Source organism: Nerophis lumbriciformis, linkage group LG17, assembly GCF_033978685.3.
Source record: "Nerophis lumbriciformis linkage group LG17, RoL_Nlum_v2.1, whole genome shotgun sequence".
NCBI lineage: Eukaryota > Metazoa > Chordata > Actinopteri > Syngnathiformes > Syngnathidae > Nerophis > Nerophis lumbriciformis.
In genome coordinates, this window is record NC_084564.2 from 5,433,370 (window position 1) to 5,452,500 (window position 19,131).

The 19,131-nt window shown below is 38.5% G+C and overlaps 2 protein-coding genes across 8 annotated transcripts in view; both read right to left on the reverse strand.

The window, feature by feature from the left end:
- LOC133614383 (arf-GAP with coiled-coil, ANK repeat and PH domain-containing protein 2) overlaps positions 1-5,653 on the reverse strand; it is a 34,400-nt gene extending 28,747 nt beyond the window's left edge. Inside the window, 4 exon segments of the mRNA XM_072914976.1 lie at positions 1,256-1,309; positions 1,379-1,498; positions 4,855-4,912; positions 4,990-5,653. Of these exon segments, the coding sequence (XP_072771077.1) occupies positions 1,256-1,309; positions 1,379-1,498; positions 4,855-4,912; positions 4,990-5,045 (288 nt within the window). The 5' untranslated portion in view covers positions 5,046-5,653.
- Positions 5,654-7,998: 2,345 nt separating this feature from the next.
- On the reverse strand, positions 7,999-18,699 carry ilkap (integrin-linked kinase-associated serine/threonine phosphatase). Of its 7 annotated transcripts, none has more exons than XM_061971983.1 (10): positions 18,475-18,699; positions 15,184-15,321; positions 14,961-15,078; positions 14,776-14,882; positions 14,613-14,706; positions 10,950-11,037; positions 10,743-10,879; positions 10,543-10,662; positions 8,265-8,346; positions 7,999-8,193 (listed from the first exon to the last, which is right to left on the reverse strand). In XM_061971983.1, exons 1-10 carry the CDS (start codon positions 18,512-18,514, stop codon positions 8,059-8,061), a joined length of 1,059 nt encoding a protein of 352 aa, XP_061827967.1. In that variant the 5' UTR covers positions 18,515-18,699; the 3' UTR covers positions 7,999-8,058. The 7 variants fall into 7 exon arrangements, with proteins under 7 accessions (XP_061827967.1, XP_061827966.1, XP_061827965.1 ...); XM_061971982.1 differs by having other exon boundaries at positions 15,184-15,324; XM_061971981.1 differs by having other exon boundaries at positions 15,184-15,336.
- Between the last annotated feature and the right edge of the window lie 432 nt (positions 18,700-19,131).

Below are 19,131 nucleotides of genomic sequence, written 5' to 3' on the forward strand. Positions count from 1 at the left end.
TACTTGACGTTCAGTGAATTCTAGTTATATATATATATATATATATATATATATATATATATATATATATATATATATATATATATATATTACATACACGTATATATATATGTATTTTATATATATATATATATATATTTATTTTATTATATATATAAAATAAATACTTGTACTACTTATTTTATTATATATATAATATATATATATATACACACATATATATATATATATATATATATATATATATATATATATATATATATATATATATATATATATATATATATATATACACACACTCATGAGATGAGTGTTATGTGTGTGTATATGTGTAAATAAATGAACACTGAAATTCAAGTATTTCTCTTATTTATATATATATATATATATATATATATATATATATATATATATATATAAATAAGAGAAATACTTGAATTTCAGTGTTCATTTATTTACACATATACACACACATAACACTCATCTACTCATTGTTGAGTTAAGGGTTGAATTGTCCATCCTTGTTCTATTCTCTGTCACTATTTTTCGAACCATGCTGAACACCCTCTCTGATGATGCATTGCTGTGTGGCACGCACAAAAGTGCTTTCATCAAATGCACTAGATGGCAGTATTGTCCTGTTTAAGAGTGTCACAAAATTGCTGTTTACGGCAGACGAACTGCTTTACGGTATACAAAAACGTGACTGCTGTTGTTGTGTGTTGTTGCCGCGCTGGGAGGACGTTAATGAAACTGCCTAACAATAAACCCACATAAGAAACCAAGAACTCGCCCTCCATCATTCTACAGCTATAACGTTATTGGGCAGGTATGCTGTTTATGTTGTGGGCCTGAATTTCGGGAGAAAATTTGTCCCGGGAGGTTTTCGAGAGAGGCGCTGAATTTCGGGAGTCTCCCGGAAAATCCGGGAGGGTTGGCAAGTATGGTCATAACTTGGCCAAGTAAAATTCCGATTATAATTATAATGTTGCCAAACTTTTTAGGTTTTCTTATAAAATTGTGACTTTTGTCAAGTAAAATTCTGACTTTTTAAGCTTATTTTGTAAATTTGCGACTGTTATTGAGAAAATTCCAAATTGTATGATAATATTGCACAAACCTTCAGTTTAATAACAATTTGGAGTTGCGTTGAGTAAAATTACGACTTTTATTATAATTACTAGGGGTAGGCATTTTTCGGAGGTCTGAAGAAGGTAACAAATACAAGAGTGTGTGTGTGTGTGTGTGTACTGACCGTGTGGAAGGCGAGCACCTCCTGCAGACCTTGCTTGAACTGGCTAAGACAGTTCTGTGGGGGGTAACCGGGACATGAAATGACGCCTCTGCAAGGCTGCGTAGCTAACAAACGTGTTCTCACCGTGACGACGCCATCATCCTTGTGGTGCACAAAGAGCTCGGCCAGGCTGCCCAGGAAAAGCTGATTGGCTGCGCCGTACGCTTGTCCCGACTCCACCATCTTGCCGCACAGCCTCATCACCTGATTGGTCAGATCACATGACCCACAGCAGTTACATCAAACCTCCTGATGCCAACAGGTTACATAGTGGTGAAAGTAGGAATAAACATTTCATAATTGCTCATTCTAATGCTAATGTAGCAATAATATTACTTTAGAGTCATATAACTTCATATGTGACACTTGTTAACCGCTAGCATACTAATATGAACATGCTACCATTTGAGCTAATTGTATGTTTTTTCTCTCTAATTGCCAGCATGCTAACTGTTTGCGCTATTTTTGCAACCGTTTACCCCAGAGTCACGTAACTTGGTACGTGACACCTGTAAACTGCTAGCATGCAAACGTAAGCACGCTAACATTAAAGTGCTAACTTTCTTTGCTAAATGTGCTCACTTTTCTCTAATTCCCCAGCCATACACCTTAGAGTCATATAACTTGGTATGTGACACAAGCTAACTATGATCATGCTCACGTTAGCTTGCTAACTTTTTTTTTTAGCTAGTTTTGCAACCATTTCACCCAGAGTCATTAAACTTGGTATGTGACACTCGTTCATACTTGCCAACCCTCACAATTTTCCCGGGACACACATTCACACACTGATGGCGGGAGCTGCCATGCAAGGCGCTAAGTTTTGCAACCATTTCACCCAGAGTCATTAAACTTGGTATGTGACACTCGTTCATACTTGCCAACCCTCACAATTTTCCCGGGACACACATTCACACACTGATGGCGGGAGCTGCCATGCAAGGCGCTAACCAGCAGCCATCAGGAGCAAGGGGTGAAGTGTCTTGCCCAAGGACACAACGGACGTGACTAGGATGGTAGAAGGTGGGGTTTGAACCCCACTAACCAACAACTTCGCCACGCCGTCAAGTATGGTTCAACCCCGGGCTCGGGATCTTTCTGTGTGGAGTTTGCATGTTCTCCCCGTGACTGCGTGGGTTCCCTTCGGGTACTCCGGCTTCCTCCCACCTCCAAAGACATGCACCTGGGGATAGGTTGATTGGCAACACTAAATTGGCCCTAGTGTGTGAATGTGAGTGTGAATGTTGTCTGTCTATCTGTGTTGACCCTGCGTTGAGGTCGCGACTTGTCCAGGGTGTACCCCGTCTTCTGCCCGACTGCAGCTGAGATAGGCTGAGATAAGCTCCAGCACCCCCCCAAGGTTAAAAATGATTTTCAAGGTAAAAAAAAAGGATTTTCAAGGTAAAAAAAAATGTTCAAGGTAAAAAATGATTTTCAAGGTAAAAAATGATTTTCAAGGTAATTTTTTTTTCCAAGGTAAAAAAAATGATTTTCAAGGTAAAAAATGATTTTCAATGTTTTTACATTTTTTTTTAAATGTTTTTAAAAAAAAAATTTTTTTTTTAATTTAATTTTTTTTTTTTTTTTTTTTTTTTTTTTTTTTTAATTTTAAATGTTTTTTTAATTTTTAACTTTTTTTTTAACTTTTTTTTTTTTTTTTTTTTTTTTTTTAAACAATTTAAAACAATTTTTTAATTTTTAACATTTTTAACATTTTTTTTTAGGGTTAGGGTTAGGGTTAGGGTTAAGATTAGGGTTAGGGTTAGGGTTAAGGGTAAACATTTTTTTTTTAATTTTTAATTTTTTTAAAACAATTTAAAACAATTTTTAAATTTTTAACATTTTTTTTTAGGGTTAGGGTTAGGGTTAGGGTTAGGGTTAGGATTAGGGTTAGGGTTAAGATTAGGGTTAGGGTTAAGATTAGTGTTAGGGTAAACATTTTTTTCAAAAGTTAAAAAAATTAAAAAAAATAAAAAATAAATAAATAAAATTAAAAAAAAAAAAAAAAAAAAATTAAAAACATTTAAAAATAAAAAAATTATAAAAAATATATATTTTTAATTTTTTTAATTTAATTTAATTTTTTTTTTTAATTATAAAAATTAAAAAAATTAAAAATATATATTTTTTATAATTTTTTTATTTTTTTATTTATTTTTAAAAAAATAATAAAAAATGTTTTTAAATGTTTTTAATTTTATTTTATTTTTTTAATTTTATTTTATTTTATTTTATTTTTTTTAATTAAAAAAAAATGTAAATGTTTTTTTTTTTTTTTTTTTTTTTAACTTTTGAAAAAAATGTTTACCCTAACCCTAATCTTAACCCTAACCCTAACCCTAACCCCAATCCTGACCCTAACCCTAACCCTAAAAAAAAAATTTAAAAAATTTTAAAATTGTTTTAAATTGTTTTAAAAAATTAAAATTAAAAGAAAAATGTTTACCCTAACCCTAATCTTAACCCTAACCCTAACCCTAACCCTAAATTTAAAAATTTAAAAATTGTTTTAAATTGTTTAAAAAAATTTAAAAAAATAAAAAAAAGTTAAAAATTGTTAAAAATTGTTAAAAATTGTTAAAAATTGTTAAAAATTGTTAAAAATTAAAAAAAATTAAAAAAAATTAAATAAAAAATAAAAAATGTTAACATTTTTAAAAAAATTAAAAAATAAAAAAAAAATTTTAAAAATTAAAAAAAATTAAAAATTTTTATTTTTTTTTAAAAATTAAAAAAATTTAAAAAAAATTAAAAAATTAAAAAAACTAATTTTTTTTTACAAATATTTAAAAAAAATTTTTTAAAAGTTAAAAAAAATTTAAAAAATTAAAAATTTAAGGCAAAACATGATTTTCAAGGTAAAAAATGATTTTCAAGGTAAAAAATTATTTTTACGGTAAAAAATTATTTTCAAGGTTAAAAATGATTTTCAAGGTAAAAAAAATTATTTTCAAGGTAAAAAAAATTTTTCAAGGTATAATTTTTTTTCAAGGTAAAAAATGATTTTCAAGATAAAAAATTAATTTTAAGGTAAAAAAAAAAATTTCAAGGTAAAAATTTTTTTTCAAGGTAAAAAATGATTTCAGAAGTGCACAGTGTGTTCCCAGGTGCAGCCCACACCTATCAGTTTATGGTTTGCATAAAGGCTAACTTGTTATTTTCCTTTGTAATCTCTGCCTACTGAGCCTATGGTGCTGTTAAGTTATTGCGGCTCAATTTGCCTTACATTTTTTTTATGTTAATGTATTATTATTTAATATATATTATTGTTTTAGTTGCTTAAGAGATATTCCTGGCTCTGAATTTGCTCATTGCTATTTTTATGTTTTTGTGCATTATTTGTTGCCGTCATCATTAAAGGAACAGGTTACTCATCAGTTACTCAGTACTTGAGTAGTTTTTTCACAACATACTTTTTACTTTTACTCAAGTAAATATTTGGGTGACTACTCCTTACTTTTACTTGAGTAATACATCTCTAAAGTTACTTGAGGACAATTTCTGGCTACTCTACCCACCTCTGCATAACAGTGATAGTAATGAAAGACATGGATTCAGACCTTTTCCAGCTGTGTCTCCAGGAGAGCAACATCAGCCTCAAACCGTTCCAGGTTCAGCCTGAACAGAAAATAAACGGTCAGACGTCGGCGCATGCGCACTTTTGAGGGTGGCGTCGCGTGTCGAACGCGCCTCACCTGAACTCAGGTGCGTCGTTGACGCACTTCTCAAAGTCGAGCAGCGACTCCATCATGCTGCGGGGCGCTCCTTCAAGACGTTAACCGAGTGACGTGGCGCGTAAACAAACCGGATAGCGGCGTCGTGCTAGCCTGCTAGCAAACGCGCATCATTCAAAAGTGTGACCCACGCTAACGGCGGACTAGTATCGTAACGCCGAACGGATGGCTTCGTGCTCGGGTTGCGTGTCACGCCGCCTGTATAGCATGTTAACGTGAATGTTAACGTGAGTGTTAACCTTGCACAACAGCTGTCCGCATCTCCAGGATGTTTAGAACCCCGCCTCCTGTCTACATCCGGCGTGCTCTCCCGCCTGCAGTCACCTGGCGGCCCGGAGTGGTACTGCGCCTGATGGATCTGACGCTCGGAAGGTTTTCATCATTGTCAAAACAAACCAGTGTCAGACTCCTTTTTAGTGGTAGGCCATAAGGTGAACCAGGAAAAAGTGGCTCGAAAGTGATTTTCGAGCCACTTTTTTGTATATATATATTGTGAGGCATTAAAAGCCACAAAATGCAACAGGTGCATCAGACCCACAAACGCTGGCTGAGTAACAACAATATGAACGTTGCATGGAAAATTTCTCTGCCAACAATTTTAAACAATTTTAAAAATGTTTACATTTTTTTTTAGGGTTAGGGTTAGGGTTAAGATTAGGGTTAGGGTTAAGATTAGGGTTAGGGTAAACATTTTTTTTAAAAGTTAAAAAAATTAAAAACATTTTTAAAAAAATTTAAAAAATTAAAAAAAATTTAAAAAATGATTTCCAAGGTAAAACATTTTTTTTGAAGGTAAAAAAAAAAAGATTTTCAAGGTAAAAAAAAGATTTTTAATTTTTTTTAATTTTTTAAAAATGTTTACCCTAACCCTAATCTCATTTTTTTAAATTGTTTTAATTTTTTTAATTTTAAACTTTTTTTAAATTTTTTAAAACTATTTAAAACAATTTTAACATTTTTTTTTTTTAGGGTTAGGGTTAGGGTTAGGGTTAAGATTAGGGTTAGGGTTAAGATTAGGGTTAGGGTAAACATTTTTTTTTTTAATTTTAATTTAATTTAAAACAATTTTGAAAATTTTAACATTTTTTTTTAGGGTTAGGGTTAGGGTTAGGATTAGGGTTAGGGTTAGGGTTAAGATTAGGGTTAGGGTTAAGATTAGGGTTAGGGTAAACATTTTTTTAAAAAGTTAAAAAAATTAAAAACATTTTAAAAAAATTTAAAAAATTAAAAAAAAATTAAAAACATTTAATTTTTTTTTTTTTTTTTTTTATTAAAATTTTAAAAAAAAATAATTTTTTTTTAAATTTAAAAAAAATAAAAAAATAAATTAAATTTTTTTTTAAATTAAAAAAAAAAAATTAAACATTTAAAAAAAAAAATTTTTTTTTACAAAAATTTAAAAAAAATTAATATAAAAAAAAAAAAAAAATTTAAAAAATTTTTAAATTAAAAAAAAAATTAAACATTTAAAATTTTTTTTTTTTTTTTACAAAAATTTAAAAAAAATTGCCAGTTTCTGCATCTCACAGGGATTCTTCTTTTGTGTTTCTGCACCTGCGGTTCCCACACAAGGTTGCAACATTGTTTTTCAACACTGTCTGCTCTCATTTTCTCGCACATTTGACCCTCTGATGCTCTGTGTACCTGCACTCTGTCCTCATCCTGTCTAGGCCTGCTGTGTGTGGTACACAGAACATCAATTTCCACACTTCTATTAGCCCCGGGTCCAGTGGACCCGGACATCTTATAGAAATGTGTAGGGGGGGGTGTATGGTGTGTGGTCATTAAATATGTATTCTTATATATATATGTTCTCCACAGAAAATGAGCCAAAGTCAGTGAGTCAGTTTGAAAAATTAATTAATTGTATCATTTATCTTTTAATAAAAAATGAAAACAGGTCCCACACAGCCGAACACCACACAAGGGTTAAATAATCCATTTTTGGATAAAAAGCAAGCTATTATGGATATTATTGTTATTGATATTGTAATTGTAAACCATCACCCAACCATGCAAATTTTGCATTTCCTTTGGAAATCGAGGTCCCAGAGTCTGGAGGAAGACAGGAGAGGCACAGGATCCACGTTGCCTGAAGTCTAGTGTAAAGTTTCCACCATCAGTGATGGTTTGGGGTGCCATGTCATCTGCTGGTGTCGGTCCACTCTGTTTCCTGAGATCCAGGGTCAACGCAGCCGTCTACCAGCAAGTTTTAGAGCACTTCATGCTTCCTGCTGCTGACCTGCTCTATGGAGATGGAGATTTCAAGTTCCAACAGGACTTGGCGCCTGCACACAGCGCAAAATCTACCCGTGCCTGGTTTACGGACCATGGTATTTCTGTTCTAAATTGGCCCGCCAACTCCCCTGACCTTAGCCCCATAGAAAATCTGTGGGGTATTGTGAAAAGGAAGATGCAGAATGCCAGACCCAAAAACGCAGAAGAGTTGAAGGCCACTATCAGAGCAACCTGGGCTCTCATAACACCTGAGCAGTGCCAGAAACTCACCGACTCCATGCCACGCCGCATTAACGCAGTAATTGAGGCAAAAGGAGCTCCAACCAAGTATTGAGTATTGTACATGCTCATATTTTTCATTTTCATACTTTTCAGTTGGCCAACATTTCTAAAAATCCCTTTTTTGTATTAGCCTTACACAATATTCTAATTTTGTGACACACGGAATTTTGGATTTTCATTTGTTGCCACTTCAAATCATCAAAATTAAATGAAATAAACATTTGAATGCATCAGTCTGTGTGCAATGAATAAATATAATGTACAAGTTACACCTTTTGAATGCAATTACTGAAATAAATCAAGTTTTTCAAAATATTCTAATTTACTGGCTTTTACCTGTATATCATAAGGAATGTAAGGTAAAATATTATTAGTTTATAACCCTTGTTACCCTTGTATTTATTCATTTTAAATGTTGTGATTGCAGTGATATACATATAACAGAGGAAGTAAAGGAAAGTATTTAATTGGAAAACAAAGTGGATGCATACAGTGTGAGTGTGTGTGTGTTCAGAAGTCAACTGAAACCAGGATCACAGTGACGTTATCGGCGCAGCCTCGTCGGACCGCCTCAGTGGCCAACTGTTGGCAAGCAGCCTCAAACTGCTCTTCCTGGTCCGTCAGCCTTTGGTCAGCACCTCCCTCCTGCAGGAAAAAAGTGTTCACATTTCTCATGTCCTTTTCACGTAATGCAGAAGAACAAACAATATTAGTACCTGAAGGATGTCGAGCACAAATTTGACGGCATCATCCGCAGAAAAGACTTTGAACAAGCCGTCACAGGCCAATATGATGAACCTAAAAGGTGACAGGAAACTGTTTTTGGTAGGGGTGTAACGGTACGTGTATTTGTATCGAACCTTTTTGGTACGGGGGTTCCGGTTCGGTTCGCGGGTGTACCGAACGAGTTTCCACACGGACATATTAAGTAGCGTAACGCACGTTGTGTAAATAATGCACACCGAGGCACAACACACGGCATGCCAGCAGCTAACGGGCTAGGATAGACTGACCATACGTCCTCTTTTGCGGAGTTTCTTAAATGCTTCAAATGTCCGGCATTTTGAGTTAGGGTTGCGTGTATTTTCAATGTACGTTCAGGGTTAAGAAGGGGTTAAAAACAAAACAATATGTGTGTGCAGCAGCATTGGTGAGGGAGGGGCAGAGACAGAGAGAGAGAGAGAGAGTTATGATAAACGCGCATGCGTCGCCAGGCTCTGCTTTTTATCCATAGATTTATCACATTTAATTTTTTATTATCTATAGCAGGGGTGTCAAAAGTGTGCCCCGGAGGCCATTTGCAGCCCACAGCTAATGTTTTAAAGGCCCACGGCACATTCTAAAAATACTATTAAAATAAACAAAATATAACAAAAGTGAAATAAAAAAGCTTAAAGGTTCAATGTAATTTAGAAAAAGTTGCAATGTTGACTAATAAAACAAAGCTGGGTTTTTTTCTTTCAAACTGTCATTGCTCAGAACATAATATTGAATCAAAATCAATGTTATTATGAATTATTGACCCATCCAAGGTCCCCATTACTTCACATCAAATATTCCACTAAGAAAAATATTTTTGGTGGAGGATTTTGCAAATTTGGTAAATAAATAACGCAAAAATGTATATTTTGTTGTTTTCTTACTGTACCGAAAATTAACCGAACCATGACCTCTAAACCGAGGTACGTACCGAACCGACATTTTTGTGTACCGTTACACCAGGGGTGCTCACACTTTTTCTGCAGGCGAGCTACTTTTCAATTGATCAAGTCGTGGGGATCTACCTCATTCATATATATAATTTATATTTACTTATTTATGAAACATATGTTTTTGTTAACAAGTTAAAGGTGTTTAATGATAATACAAGCATGTTTAACACATATAGTTAATATTGTTAATAAATTAAAGGTGTTTAATGAAAATACAAGTTTGTTTAATACATATAGTTAATATTGTTAACAAGTTAAAGGTGATTAATGATAATACAAGCATGTTTAACACATATAGTTAATATTGTTAAGTTTAAGGTGTTTAAAGATAATGCAAACATGTTTAACACATATAGTTAATATTGTTAACAAGTTAAAGGTGTTTAAAGATAATACAAGCATGTTTAACACTTATAGTTAATATTGGTAATAAGTTAAAGGTGTTTAAAGATAATACAAGCATGTTTAACACTTATAGTTAATATTGGTAATAAGTTAAAGGTGTTTAAAGATAATACAAGCATGTTTAACACATATAGTTACGGTAATATTGTTAATAAGTTAAAAGTGTTTAGAGATAATACAAGCATGTTTAACACATATAGATTCCTTTCTTTCATGAAGACAAGAATATAAGTTGGTGTATTACCTGATTGTGATGACTTGCATTGATAGGAATCAGACAGTGGTGATGATAACGTCCGCATTTTCGAATGGAGGAGAAAAAAAGTCCTCCTTTCTGTCCAATACCACATGAAAGTGGTTGGTTTTTGGCATTTTATTTATCCAGCTTCCGTACTCCTCTGTATACACTTTATAAGAAATACATTGTCGGCAAACTGCGTAGCTTGCTAGCTTGTGCACGCCAGCTTTCTGAGACTCTTATTTTGGTAGCGCAGGCAGGATGAAGTAGCGCTTTTATTGTGCAACTGTGCAGTCGGTCTTTGGAGTTTTGACGACAGGTACGGCGCCAGAGTCTGTTGAAATAAAGTGTTTCTCGCCTTCCTGTCGGTAATTTTAATGAGCTGGCAGCAGCCAGCGTCATCTCAGAAGACCCTCGGGTGCCGTGAATGTCAATCAAGTGACGAAAGTGACGTCATAGTGAAGGTTTATGATCGCTCATTTTTAGGACTATTTTTTTAATGGCTGGCTGGTGATCGACTGACACACCCTCCGAGATCGACCGGTAGCTCGCGATCGACGTAATGAGCACCCCTGCGTTACACCCTTAGTTTTTGGGGATCCTTCTCCTTGTGCCAGCACGTGTGTGTCTTGTTCTTGCCTGTCATTGCACGTGAGCTGACACCTCCTCAGGTCGGGCGTGGATATGACGCCGCAGCGTTTGTACTGGCCGTCTCCGATGGAGCGAGACACCTCGAGGACGCCCAGCACCCTGCCGTCCCTGCGGCGAGACAGGAGGTATATCTTATACCTTGACTGGTGCGAATAGGAGAAAGTCCTAAATGCGGGGTGTTGCCGGACCTGACGGTGCCTCCCGCTCTCTGGATCCTCATCCTCTCCTCGTAGATAGTCGGGTTGTGTTCGTTACTGAGTGCCAGCGTCGTCGGCCGCCGCTCTCCTGCGGCTCCTCCCTCCGCCTCCATCCGACACAACACCGCCTGCACACAGACGCCCACATCAAGACCACTGAAGAACGCGCAGGGCTGGGAAATGGCCGCTGCGCTGTACCCGGCTGTCTCCCAGGTTGGCCACGTAGACCACGTCATCCAGCACCAGCATGCATGTCACCGTGGAGCCGTCTTTCCACGCTGGCTTCCTGAGGAACACACAAACAAACAACAATGGTGGGCAACTTTGTCTTCTTCCTATTTGGAAAGGGACCATTGTCTGTCCACCAATCCACACACATAATATGCTGCCCCCTGGTGGTTTGAAATGTGGAATATAGGGCTGCAACTAACGATTAATTTGATAATCGATTAATCTGTCGATTATTACTTCGATTAATAATCGGATAAAAGAGACAAACTACATTTCTATCCTTTCCAGTATTTTATTGGGAAAAAAAACAGCATACTGGCACCATACTTATTTTGATTATTGTTTCTCAGCTGTTTGTACATGTTGCAGTTTATAAATAAAGGTTTATTTAAAAAAAATAATTATTGCCTCTGCGCATAGCATAGATCCAACGAATCGATGACTAAATTAATCGCCAACTATTTTTATAATCGATTAGTTGTTGTAGCCCTAGTGCAGGGGTCGGCAACCCGCGGCTCCGGAGCCGCATGCGGCTCTTTGATCACCCTGATGCGGCTCATCAGCTTACTTGCTGAACCCCCCATTTTTCCCGTGAGACTTACGGATTTCAGTGCCTCTCGCAGAAAACTCCCGGGATTAATATTCACCGATTTTCATCCTTATAGCTATAATAAGGGCGTGCCATGATAGTACATCATTTGGCGCCCTCTACAATCTGTATTAACAGCGTGCCAGCCCAATACTTGTTATACAATATACATTTTCTGCTTGCACACGTGCGTGACAGCAAGGCATACTTGGTCAACAGCCACACAGGTTACACTGACGGTGACCATATAAAACAACTTTAACACTCTTACTAATAATGCGCCACACTTTGAACCAAAACCAAACAAGAATGACAAACACATTTCGGGAGAACATCTGCACCTTAACACAACATAAACACAACAGAACAAACACCCAGAATCCCATGCAGCCCTGACTCTTCCGGGCTACATTATACACCCCTGCTACCACCAAACCCCGCCCCCACCCCAAGCCTGCTCCCTCACACATCAACCCCCCTCTCTGTGCGTCAGTTGAGGTGGGCGGGGTTTGGTAGCAGGGGTGTATAATGTATCCCGGAAGAGTTAGGGCTGCATGGGATTCTGGGTATTTGTCCTGTTGTGTTTATGTTGTGTTACGGTGCAGATGTTCTCCCGAAATGTGTTTGTCATTCTTGTTTGGTGTGGGTTCACAGTGTGGCGCATTATTAATAAGAGTGTTAAAGTTTTTTTTTATACCGCCACCGTCAGTGTAACCTGTGTGGTTGTTGAACAAGTATGCCTTGCTGTCACCTACGTGAGCAAGCAGGAGCCCCAGACAACGTGTGGCTGATCAGGCACGTTGGTTGTAGTAGGCGCTATATGCTGTACCATCACTGCACGCATAATGCTGACAAGCGCTAATCATTTGAAACCCGCGTGCCGCACCAGCTTTAAAATTCCATATAAAAGGTGTGGGCAGCGTTTCTGAGACCCCTGAATTATACATAACACAAAGCAAAAAAAAACTTGGTATGCAGTGTTATTTCATTTAAAATTTCAAAAAATTTTGCGGCTCCCATTGTTTTCTATAATTTGTGAAACTGGTCAAAATGGCTCTTTGACTGGTAAAGGTTGCCGACCCCTGCCCTAGTGGAATATGACATCCTAATTCGCCATTGTACCTCAACTTAAGAGTGTTTCGAGATAAGAGCTGCTGCCGGGCTAATTGGTATGTTTACATTTGCGAGCAATTCGAGTGGAACACTGCTAGTCAGCACCATACGGAAACAGAATGAGCCAATAACGCCAGCCAACAATGTTAAACTATTATCAAAAAGCTGCTGATGGTGTGTTTGCCAGAGAAGCAGCTAAAAAGACATACTGTAGAAAACCATTTTCCAAGGTAAATGCTGTACATTGTTACTTCATAAAACTACTGTAGTTGTTAGTACTACATTCTATTGTATTGCAATGCCAAGCCACGTGTTACATCAACGTGGCTTCATAGTAAAAGAGTGCGGGTACTAGACTGGCCTGCCTGTAGTCCAGACCTGTCTCCCATTGAAAATGTGTGGCGCATTATGAAGCCTAAAATAGCACAACGGAGACCCCCGGACTGTTGAACAACTTAAGCTGTACATCAAGCAAGAATGGGAAAGAATTCCACCTGAGAAGCTTCAAAAATGTGTCTCCTCAGTTCCCAAACGTTTACTGAGTGTTGTTAAAAGGAAAGGCCATGCAACACAGTGGTGAACATGCCCTTTCCCAACTACTTTGGCACGTGTTGCAGCCATGAAATTCTAAGTTAATTATTATTTGCCAAAAAAAAATAAAGTTTATGAGTTTGAACATCAAATATGTTGTCTTTGTAGTGCATTCAATTGAATATGGGTTGAAAAGGATTTGCAAATCTTTGTATTTCGTTTATATTTACCGTATTTTCCGCACTATAAGGCGCACCTAAAAAACACAAATTTTCTCAAAAGCTGACAGTGCGCCTTATAACCCGGTGCGCTTTATATATGGATAAATATTAAGATTCATTTTCATAAAGTTTCGGTCTCGCAACTTCGGTAAACAGCTGCCATCTTTTTTCCCGGTAGAACAGGAAGCGCTTCTTCTTCTACGCAAGCAACCGCCAAGGTAAGCACCCGCCCCCATAGAACAGGAAGCGCTTCTTCTTCTACTGTAAGCAACCACCCGCCCGCGTAGAAGAAGAAAAAGCGCGCGGATATCACCGTACGTTTCATTTCCTTTGTGTGTTTACATCTGTAAAGACCACAAAATGGCTCCTACTAAGCGACAGGGATCCGGTTCATGAAAAGACGCAATCTCTCCATCCGCACACGGATTACTATTTCACAGCAACTGATATTCCTGTGAACCGCACTGTGGATACAACGGGAGCACGTACGGTGAATATTCGCACCACAGGGAATGAGAAGTCATCCTTCACTGTGGTTCTAGCTTGCCATGCTAATGGCCAGAAACTTCCACCCATGGTGATATTCAAAAGGAAGACCTTGCCAAAAGAGACCTTTCCAGCCGGCGTCATCATAAAAGCTAACTCGAAGGGATGGATGAAGAAAAGATGAGCGAGTGGTTAAGGTAAGTTTAAGTTTACGCGAAGAGGCCGGGTGGCTTTTTTCACGCAGCTCTGTCCATGTTGATATACGTATGTTTGTGATTGCACATTTGCGTACATTTTGGGAGTGAACAGAGTTGTTAGAACGCTGGTTTTTAATATATTATTAAAGTTTGACTGACCTATCTGACTGTTTTTTTGACATTCCTTTAGCGCAGTTAGATGCGGCTTACAACACGGCTTATAGGTGGACAAAGTTTTGAAATATGCCGTTCATTGAAGGAGCGGCTTATAACCCAGGGCGCCTTATGGTGCGGAAAATACGGTACATCTAACACAATTTCCCAACTCATATGGAAATGGGGTTTGTATAAACATTTTTGTTTATACAATGCGCAAAACACTAAATATATCCAAAGATGTAATAAAGTCAAACACAAATAAGGTGAAAAGAGAAGTATTTCACACTTCTCTTATCTAAAGTAGATCTGTACAGCAGATATAAATCAGTCTTACTGGCTGGACGCTTTCTTCAGAAAGTCCTCGTCCGTTTGGCGGAAAGTGTCCACCAGACACTTCTTCACCAGCTTGTCCAGGTTGTCAGTTTCACCTGCAAGAGACACAATGGGCCATGTTAGGGGACAATGTTGATTGATGCAGAATATCCCCTTTTACTGACCTCGGGGGAACTTCTTGGCCAGAGTGTGGTGAAGATGCTCCGCTGCAAACCGGGACGCTCGAGAGCCTCCGTGGCCGTCAAACACGGCGAAATACGACACCCGCGATCTTGGGGACGCAGGCATGAAACGGGAAAGGTCAGCCAATAAGAAAGTGTCGCACAGGAGGTGCGTGGATGCGTCTTACACTTGACTGGGTCGCGCCGACACACAGGTGCTCATGTTGGGCAACAGCACATGAGCGTCCTGCATCTCGTCACGCTCGCCACGCCTCGCCGCCACATAGCCTCTCAACACGGGGAGGCCTGAAAAAAACACACACAGTAAATAAGCTGCGTCATTGCAGCGTGCATCATGACAAGCCCCCCTTAGCAAAGTATGCAAACAAACATTGTGACAGAGGTGAAAACCTTCTCTACAAACTTTCTGGTTCTCCTCTTCCTCTTCTTCTAGAACCGCAGGACACTCTTCATCCTCTCGTTTTCGTTTCACACTCTTCTCCTCTTCTTTGTCGTTTTCTTTGGCGGATGATGGCAGGACTGTAACACCTGCTGAGACAGCACCTGACCTTAGGAATGGGATGGCACTTCAAGTTCTTATGTGAGTCAAGGCAGGTGGCCAAATACTTTTGGCAATATATATATATACAGTGGGGCAAAAAAATATTTAGTCAGCCACCAATTGTGCAAGTTCTCCCACTTAAAATGATGACAGAGGTCTGTAATTTTCCTCATAGGTACACTTAAACTGTGAGAGACAGAATGTGGAAAAAAATCCAGGAATTCACATTGTAGGATTTTTAAAGAATTTATTTGTAAATTATGGTGGAAAATAAGTATTTGGTCAATAACAAAAATTCAACTCAATACTTTGTAATATAACCTTTGTTGGCAATAACAGAGGTCAAACGATTACTATAGGTCTTTACCAGGTTTGCACACACAGTAGCTGGTATTTTGGCCCATTCCTCCATGCAGATCTTCTCGAGAGCAGTGATGTTTTGGGGCTGTCGCCGAGCAACACGGACTTTCAACTCCCTCCACAGATTTTCTATGGGGTTGAGGTCTGGAGACTGGCTAGGCCACTCCAGGACTTTCAAATGCTTCTTACGGAGCCACTCCTTCGTTGCCCGGGCGGTGTGTTTGGGATCATTGTCATGCTGGAAGACCCAGCCACGTTTCATCTTCAAAGCTCTCACTGATGGAAGGAGGTTTTGGCTCAAAATCTCACGATACATGGCCCCATTCATTCTTTCCTTAACATGGATCAGTCGGCCTGTCCCCTTAGCAGAAAAACAGCCCCAAAGCATGATGTTTCCACCCCCATGCTTCACAGTAGGTATGGTGCTCTTGGGATGCAACTCAGTATTCTTCTTCCTCCAAACACGACGAGTTGAGTTTATACCAAAAAGTTCTATTTTGGTTTCATCTGACCACATGACATTCTCCCAATCCTCTGCTGTATCATCCATGTGCTCTCTGGCAAACTTCAGACGGGCCTGGACATGCACTGGCTTAAGCAGGGGGACACGTCTGGCACTGCAGGATTTGATTCCCTGTCGGCGTAGTGTGTTACTGGTGGTAACCTTTGTTACTTTGGTCCCAGCTCTCTGCAGGTCATTCACCAGGTCCCCCCGTGTGGTTCTGGGATTTTTGCTCACCGTTCTCATGATCATTTTGACCCCACGGGATGAGATCTTGCGTGGAGCCCCAGATCGAGGGAGATTATCAGTGGTCTTGTATGTCTTCCATTTTCTGATAAATGCTCCCACAGTTGATTTTTTCACACCAAGCTGCTTGCTTATTGTAGATTCACTCTTCACAGTCTGGTGCAGGTCTACAATTATTTTCCTGGCGTCCTTCGACAGCTCTTTGGTCTTGGCCATAGTGGAGTTTGGAGTCTGACTGTTTGAGGCTGTGGACAGATGTCTTTTATACAGATAACGAGTTCAAAAAGGTGCCATTAATACAGGTAACGAGTGGAGAACAGAAGAGCTTCTTAAAGAAGAAGTTACAGGTCTGTGAGAGCCAGAGATCTTCCTTGTTTGAAGTGACCAAATACTTATTTTCCACCATAATTTACAAATAAATTCTTTAAAATTCCTACAATGTGAATTCCTGGATTTTTTTTCACATTCTGTCTCTCACAGTTGAAGTGTACCTATGAGGAAAATTACAGAACTCTGTCATCATTTTAAGTGGGAGAACTTGCACAATCGGTGGCTGACTAAATACTTTTTTGCCCCACTGTATATATATATATATATATATATATATATATATATATATATATATATATACAGTATATATACATAATGTATCTCCCCATCAGTCAATCTTTAAAGGCCTACTGAAACCCACTACTACCGACCACGCAGTCTGATAGTTTATATATCAATTATGAAATCTTAACATTGCAACACATGCCAATACGGCATAGCTTACTAAAGTGCAATTTTAAATTTTGCGCGAAATATCCTGCTGAAAACGTCTCGGTATGATGACGCCGGCACGTGACGTCACGGATTGTGGAGGACATTTTGGGACAGCATGGTGGCCAGCTATTAAGTCGTCTGTTTTCATCGCAAAATCCCACGGTATTCTGGACATCTGTGTTGGGGAATATTTTGCAATTTGTTCAATGAACAATGGAGACAGCAAAGAAGAAAGCTGTAGGTGGGAAGCGGTGTATTGCGGCCGACTTCAGCAACACAAACACGGCCGGTGTTTCGTTGTTTACATTCCCGGAAGATGACAGTCAAGCTTTACCATTGGCCTGTGGAGAACTGGGACAACAGAGACTCTTACCAGGAGGACTTTGAGTAGGATACGCAGACACGCTACCGTGAGTACGCTTCCAAACATTTGATCGCTTGCCCATATGTGCGTGCCGCTATGTGCATGTCACGTACGTAACTTTGGGGACTTTGGGGAAATATATGTGCTGTATGAACTTTGGGGAGGTGAACGGTACTTTGGGCTGTGGGATTGAGTGTGTTGTGCAGGTGTTTGAGTTGTATTGGCGGGTTATATGGACGGGAGGGGGGAGGTGTTTGTTATGCGGGATTAATTTGTGGCATATTAAATATAAGCCCGGTTGTGTTGTGGCTAATAGAGTATATATATGTCTTGTGTTTATTTACTGTTTTAGTCATTCCCAGCCGCCTCTCACGGCATCTTCCCTATCTGAATCGCTCCCACTGCCCTCTAGTCCTTCACTCTCACTTTCCTCATCCACGAATCTTTCATCCTCGCTCAAATTAATGGGGAAATCGTCGCTTTCTCGGTCCGAATCGCTCTCGCTGCTGGTGGCCATGATTGTAAACAATGTGCAGATGTGAGGAGCTCCACAACCTGTGACGTCACGCTACTCGTCTGCTACTTCCGGTACAGGCAAGGCTTTTTTTTTTTATCAGCGACCAAAAGTTGCGAACTTTATCGTCGATGTTCTCTACTAAATCCTTTCAGCAAAAATATGGCAATATCGCGAAATGATCAAGTATGACACATAGAATGGACCTGCTATCCCCGTTTAAATAGGAAAATCGCATTTCAGTAGGCCTTTAAGACGTGAAGTGACTCCTCATGAACAATAATTTCATTACAAATCGATCCCCCTTGTCGGTGTATCAATTACCGGAGCAATCACGTCCAAGAAGTTAATCAATGTAACAAATTAAATGAATTAAAACCCTCACTCACCAGCCTGAGTTGGCTCCGGTAGGTCATCAAATAGATCCATTCTGACTTTTGAACTGCCAGCTAGTCTTCAGCTAGGTTAGCCTAGCCTAGCTTAGCTTAGCCTAGCCTATGTTAGCTTAGCCTTAGCCTGGCTGTTTCTCTGGGACACCGCAGTCCTGAGAGCACCTGCAATAGCAGGTAGGGTTTTCTAACAGCCAAATATATTCCAAAGATTACCAAATAACAATTTTGTTGTTAAACATTCATAATCTAGCCCATGAACGACTGCTAACAGTGGGGACGTTTTCTTCTTCATAGGCTGCTCTAACGAGTCAACCCATGACAAGGAGCGTTAGCGCCCCCTATGTGTTGGCCTGTGTAGCGCACTTCCTCAACCTCATTCGTTGCTTACAATAGAATAGAAAGTACTTTATTGATCCCTGGAGGTAAAAATTATGAAATATTAACATTATCCTTTATTATTTTCGTCCTTAAGTCCAAAGCGAGTTGGCATTTTACAAAATGTTAAATCAGGGTTGTAATGTTTACTGCTTAAACCATTATTGTGAAAGTCTGTATCCTTACTGCTGTAACAGGATGTATTGCGCTTCATTAGCCGGAAGTGGAGGAAATGCTTAGAAAATAAGAGTTTTCTACGTCCAGTTATTATCCAGATTA